We start from the raw sequence: 6,409 nt of genomic DNA on the forward strand, positions 1-6,409 counted from the left end.
TCTCTCTCTGACACACACACTCTCTCTGGCACACACACACACACGTTGACAGAGATCCCACGTCGTCGTCACAAGTGAACAATGCACCAGCAGTCCCCTGCTGGTACCTGTCCCCATCACCACAACTTCACAGGGATAAAGTCGACATGGCTTCTTGATGCTTTTGCTTGCAATGCGCCTGGCCAGATCCCGTCCCCCCCCCCCCCAACAGCCAAAAAATCAATCATTCATCGCCCCACATGGCTTGACATGCTCTTGCTTCTTGCCCTGTTCTGTTCTTATCCGTGATTTCAGCGTGTGCGAGCGCACAAAACAGAGAGAGATCAAGGGAGATTTATTGACCCGCGTGGGTGCGCGTTGAAGACGTGTCACCCACAAACGAATACACAGAGACAGACAAGATGCACCGGCTGTGCAATTGAAACACGATGATACAAGAACACAAGAATGCACGTCAAGGGCATCACGAGCGTGTCGACAACACGCACGTGCAGAGTGCGACAAGAAAGCCAAAAGGCGGAAAAACACACGCAACAAGAACTTGTGTGCATGCGTGAATACGTGTGTGTGTGTGTGTGTGTGTGTGTGTGTGTGTGTATGTGCAAGTCTACCACGAGGAGTCCTTTGAGGAGTGCTGGGCGCCGGTCTCGGCCTCCTTCTCGTACTCGATGGACACGCGCGATCGCGCCTTGCGGCTGCAAACAAACAACGAAAAGGAGGGAGTAGCAGATGGACAAGGTCATCGGTGAGTATGAACAACAAGAGAGATTGAAAAGAGGGGGGAATTGGGGGGGGGGGCACACGACGAGCAGAAGCAGCGCGCATGAGAAATCAATCACAATCACAATCACAGTCACATACGCACGGCAACACGCACACAGAGAAGCACAACCACAAGCGCACGTGAACACGCGCACACGCACGCACCGCAGGAGAAGGGCGGCAGCGCTGGCGAGCGCCTGTTGCCGCTCCTCCTTTGTTGGCTTCTTCTGTGCTCGGCTTTCAGCCTCTTCATCGCCATCACCTTCGTCATCATCCTCCTCCTCATCATCATCCTCGCCCTCTCCCTCTTCTCCATCCTCCTCATCTTCATCTGTGTCTGCAAACAGCTCGTCAAGGCCTTCCTCCATATCGTAATCCTCCATGTCCTTGGTCTCGTCCTCCTCATCCTCCTCATACTCCGCCACAAACTCGTCAGCCGCCATCTGCCACATCAACGATGGTGGTGGTGGTGGTTCGTGCATGTGAGCATGGGTGTCAGACAGCAAAATTTGGAGACATAAAGGTAGCTCGCAAATGGGCACAGTCATACACATCTACACGCACACGCACACACACGCACGCATCCATACACACACGCACGCACGCACAACACCAGTGCTTTGCTTACCGGGTCGGCCTGCTTCTCCTCCTCGTCTTCTTCGTCCTCCTCGTCCATGTCCTCGGGCTCCTCATCAGCCTCGCCCTCCTTGTCCAGCGCAGAGTTGAACGCGTTCTCGGGGAAGTTGTACACGCCCTCGTACGTGCCGTCTTTCAGCCGGTCAAGCAGCTCCTTCTCAATCACCTTGTTGATGTGCGCGGCCCGGAGCGCCTTGAGCTCGCGCCGTGCCTCTCGTCGCTCAACCTGATACAGCAAAGTTGCACAACATGGACACATAAACAGGTAAATGATGCAACACGTGGAGGGTGAGAAAGGGGGTGGGTGCAAACCATGCACAATTGAGTTGAGTTGAGTGCTCAGTTGTGTGTGTGTGTGTGTGTGTGTGTGTGTGTGTGTGTGTGTGTGTGTGTGTGTGTGTGTGTGTGTGTGTGTGTGTGTGTGTGTGTGTGTGGTGGTGGGTGGGTGGGTGGGTGGTGTGTCTCTCTCTCTCTCTCACCAACTCACACACACACACTCTCTCTCTCTCACCAAGTCACACACACACACTCACTCTCTCTCTCTGTCTCTCCCACTCACACACACACACACTCTCTCTCACACACACACACTCTCACACACACACACTCTCGCTGTACACGTCAACGCGCCCCGCTTCTAAGAATGCGGCGGGCTTCACATCGTGCTCAGTGGGAGAGAAGGCGCACGAGCAGACAAGTGCAGTTCCGACCTTCTTGTTGCGGGTGATGAGCTTGCGTTGTGGTTTCAGGGCGAGCTTGCGCATGCGGATGAGATACTGTGTGATTTTGGTGAGGCGCTGCTTGCAACGCAGCTTGAGCCAGGACGGCCAGTACTGCATGTGTGCGTCAATCTGCTTCAGCGCCTCGGCGTAGTTCTGCTTCAGCTTGATCTTCTCCCACATGTGTTTTGGCGTGTGCGCCCTCTCAATCGTCTTGATGCACAGGTATATCCTCCCTGTGAACGCAAAATGAAAACAACGACACATGCACGCAGGGAGAACAAACAAGGTTGAGCCGACCATTGTTGGGTGAGGGCGGGGGCGGATCACAACAGAGGAGGAGCCAACATGTCACGTCCAGAAATGTCAAACGGAATCGACGACGAGCGACACGTTTGACGACACACACACACGCACACACACACGCACACAGAGACACACACACGCACACGCACGCACCTCTGTGCTCGCGAATCGTGGCGTAGTTTGAGTTTGCCAAAGGGCATGACCGGCGGTTGCAAAGGCCTATGAACAGAAAAGAAAGAACAAGTGTGAGACACGCAAGCGAAACCCACCAGAGCTGGAAAAGGATAGCACATATCCACACATGCCCAAACACTCGCCCAAACACACGCCCGCGCACGCACGCCTCAGCCAACCTGTGACGTTGTATTTGTGACGGCAGAATGCTTGCTGCACAGTTCTGTTGAGGCCAAGATTGTGTCACATTGAGCGAGTAAGCAACGCGATAGCACGAACAAGACAGCGACAGCGATCGTTCAAGCGTGGATATGTTCACCAGCACCATGGACAACCCGCACCAAACGCATACATACACACATTCACGTGCGCGTACTTTGCTTTGAACGTGCAGAAGTTCTTGTTGATGACGCTCCAGATCACTTGGTCGTGCTGCATGGTGGCGTCGGGGGGGAGGGAGGTTGTTGTTTACACGCGCAGAGCGCACGGACGGGATGGGGGGTGGTCGGAGACGAGAGTGGAGGCAGTCAAGGTTTTGGTGTTGTGTATGTGTGTGTGTGTTTGTGGTTTGGTGCCAACACGTGGTTGTGAAAATTGGTTGAAATTTTACACCAATTATCGACCCACGCGGCTTGGCTGTGCTGTTGTTTTGACTTTGCTGGCTGGCTTGTTGGCTGGCTTGTTGGCTGGCTTGCTTGCTTGCTGGCTTGCTTGCTTGTTGAGTTGACTTGGCTTGAGTTTGCTTTACTTTATCCACAACACCACCTCGCACACTGAATGAAGAAGACAGAGATCCTAATGCACAGTGGCACACGTACACATCACACACATTCACGTTAAACGCTCTCACGAAGAGCAAGGAACGAGAGGAGGAACAAGAGGAAGAGCAAGAGGAAGAACAAGAGGAGGAATCAAGCCTATGTCATGACAATCACGTGATGGGATGGGCTCATGGCATGGTTTGCAGCAGCGGGTCGGATTCAGTCACTGCACGGTGATCACGGTGGATGGAGGCATGGATGGTGTGAGTTGAATGCAAAGGAGTGGTGATGAAGAGCAGGACATACTGCAAGACCCAAACACCCAATCACGCACCGATAGGCACAAACACACACGCACGCACAGACACAGACAGACACACCCGCATACACATACACACAGACACACAGACACACAGACACACGCACCCTCACACACATACAAGCACACACGCACGCGCACACACAGACACACAGATACACACTGCAATCACGAGGGCAACGTGCGCGACTACGTACGTTTGGTCTTGCCATTTGCGCTGGCGCTGGTGTTGCCACCAAAGCAGAGGAACTGGCAGAAGATGGTAAAGTCGAAGATGAGGGTGCCGACGGAGCCAAGCAGCCAGGGCATGTGGTCAATGAGGAAGTCCCTCTCCACGCTCTGCAGCAGCACGCCGAGCGCATATGTGATGTTGCCGAGAATGGCCATACAGAACATGGCCAGCGACAGGCCCTCGCACGACCGCCGCCGAAACTGCGGTGGTGGTTTTGTCGGTGTAATGAAGGATTGGGTGTGGGGGGGGATGCGGTTGGGAAGAGATGAGTTTGCGGATGGTAAAAATAAGGTGTGTGGCATGATAGGCAGTGGTAGCATGATAGGTAATGGTGTTTCAGACACACACTCAGACACACACACACATACACATACACACAATTCATACACACATACACACAATTCATACACACAGTCAAAACGTACGTTCTTGACAATCTGTGGGATGCGTGAGGTGAAGTACATGAGCCCGGAGACCCATCCGATGGACCAGCCCGCAATGGAGGTGGCCGACTGCACATTGCCATGGTGGCAGTGATAACAAGCGCGTGAGAGTGGAAGGATTGGTGTGAGTACACGCATGAAGAATCAGCAGTGGCGACAACACGAGCGCCAATGAACAAAAGCCAGTGCACGATACCACACCTACACACACACACACACTCACACACACACACACACATGCACACATGCACACACACATGCACACATTTACACACACGCGCGCCTACCGAGAAGGAGTTGATGGTGAGGAGGTTGCGTCCGTGGTGCGTCGCTGACGACGATGCAGACGCCTCGAAACTGTCGCCCCCGCCAAGTTGCTGCGCCTTCATCAGCAGTGGGCTCAGCGCCAGCACGCACACGACCGAGTACACCACATATACCTTGCCCGGCTTGCGACGGAACTGCCACGTGCAGAAAGGAAACCCCAAAGGAGAAAAGTGGCGGGAATCAAGAGATCCGGGTGGACGAGTGGAATGAAGGGAGAATTCCAAAGAAGACGAGGGGGAGGTGGGTAAGCGTGGATGAAGGTTCTTGGTTTCGTTGTTTGTTGTGTGGGAGCAGGGGATAAAGCAAGATGCGAAGAACAAAGGAAGCAGAGGGTGGCAGATGCAGGTTGCACGTGCGTACCTTGTTGTAGTACAGCCATTGCACAAGCATGCATGTGTCGATGATGCAAAACCATATCGCAGTGTACAGCTGCAGATGGCAAAACCGAACGAGGGCGGTGGAGGGATCAGGACGAAGGTGATGACATCCAGCATGCATGAGACGTGAGCCAGCCAAGGAACAACAACACCCGCGACCATACCAACATACTCTTGCTCACGTGTTCACACACACACACACACACACACACACACACACACACACACACACACACACACACACACACACACACACACACACACACACACACACACACGCACACGCACCTGTGTTGGGACTTGTTTGGTTAGAATGCAGCCGACAAGGTTTGTAATGTCGCCGGCAAGCCAGTCTGCAAGAAAAGCACCGGACAGGCCTTCAGCGGTGGAGTTACGAAAGTTCTTGTACAATTGCCTGTCAGGGAGCACGCACAATGCGAAGCAGAGCACTTGGGTGAATCGGCGATCGCAACATGGATGATAGTGTGTGGACGCATGGCACCAACACCCCAACATACACAACAGGCACGCCACCTCACACGCACACACACGCAACCACATGCACACAACCACATGCACACAGTCACACGCACAGTCACACACACAGTCACACACACAGGCACACACACACACATGCACACGCGCATGAACGTACGGAGTTTGTGCGACCATCCAACAGAGGATGGAGCTGAGACCGAGGATGAGGCCCGCAAGCTGGCGTTCGTTGTGGACGCACTCGCCGAGATACTTGTCGGCCCATTGGTATTCGCAGGAGCTGCTGTTGCTGCTGCCGACGAGGCTGGCAGCAAGGGTTGGAGCCAAATCCATGTGGATGGGTGCTGGTTCTGGTTGTTGAGGATGGAAGAGTTCAGGGGGCAGGATTTGGAGGAGGAGGAGGAGGAGATCGACGTGGAGTAGATTGAGAGCTGTAGGTCGTGGAAACAAGGTCTGCTGAGGCTGCTAGACGAGTGCCTTCACATCAATCCAACAACAAGAACAACAACAACCTCAAGGAAGGGTTTCAGGAACGTGAGGTGGCTGTTCGTGTTCGAGGGTTCTTGCTGCAATCAATCACACGTACAAAGGCCGATGGACGCTTAAAGTCGATCTCACGGCTTGATCCCAGGTTCGTGCTTGCTTGCTTGGCAAATAGATACAGTGCCTGCAACGCGACGTGTGGATCACGTTAGCGTAGCCTTTGCCTTGCTTGTCTGCTTGCTTGCTCCACAGGGTGGTGCGAGTCAGGTGACCGCGGGCGACACGCAGAACGAGGTTTGAACTGCGCACGACCGCGGTCTGCGCACCCATCGAATCGACAAAAAGAAAAAAAAAAACGGGGGGAAGAAGGATAAT

General features: G+C 53.8%; 3 protein-coding genes across 3 annotated transcripts in view; 1 reads left to right on the forward strand and 2 right to left on the reverse strand.

The window, feature by feature from the left end:
- The window catches only part of PTSG_00966 (uncharacterized protein), an 8,799-nt gene extending 8,398 nt beyond the window's left edge, over positions 1–401 (forward strand). Inside the window, exon 23 of the mRNA XM_004998381.1 lies at positions 53–401. Within this exon, the coding sequence (XP_004998438.1) occupies positions 53–78 (26 nt within the window). The 3' untranslated portion in view covers positions 79–401. The remainder of the gene's footprint in view (positions 1–52) is intronic.
- A 206-nt stretch (positions 402–607) lies between these two features.
- On the reverse strand, positions 608–3,035 carry PTSG_00967 (MAK16 protein; the record flags this gene model as incomplete). The annotated part of the gene is made up of 7 exons (XM_004998382.1): positions 608–695; positions 928–1,205; positions 1,391–1,624; positions 2,109–2,349; positions 2,567–2,642; positions 2,777–2,820; positions 2,974–3,035. 7 exons carry the CDS (start codon positions 3,033–3,035, stop codon positions 608–610), a joined length of 1,023 nt encoding a protein of 340 aa, XP_004998439.1.
- A 290-nt stretch (positions 3,036–3,325) lies between these two features.
- Positions 3,326–6,368, reverse strand: PTSG_00968 (uncharacterized protein). The gene is made up of 7 exons (XM_004998383.1): positions 5,712–6,368; positions 5,345–5,471; positions 5,040–5,108; positions 4,640–4,813; positions 4,335–4,421; positions 3,875–4,109; positions 3,326–3,584 (listed from the first exon to the last, which is right to left on the reverse strand). Exons 1-7 carry the CDS (start codon positions 5,882–5,884, stop codon positions 3,547–3,549), a joined length of 903 nt encoding a protein of 300 aa, XP_004998440.1. The 5' UTR covers positions 5,885–6,368; the 3' UTR covers positions 3,326–3,546.
- Positions 6,369–6,409: the final 41 nt, after the last annotated feature.

This window comes from Salpingoeca rosetta (genome assembly GCF_000188695.1).
Source record: "Salpingoeca rosetta unplaced genomic scaffold supercont1.2, whole genome shotgun sequence".
NCBI lineage: Eukaryota > Choanoflagellata > Craspedida > Salpingoecidae > Salpingoeca > Salpingoeca rosetta.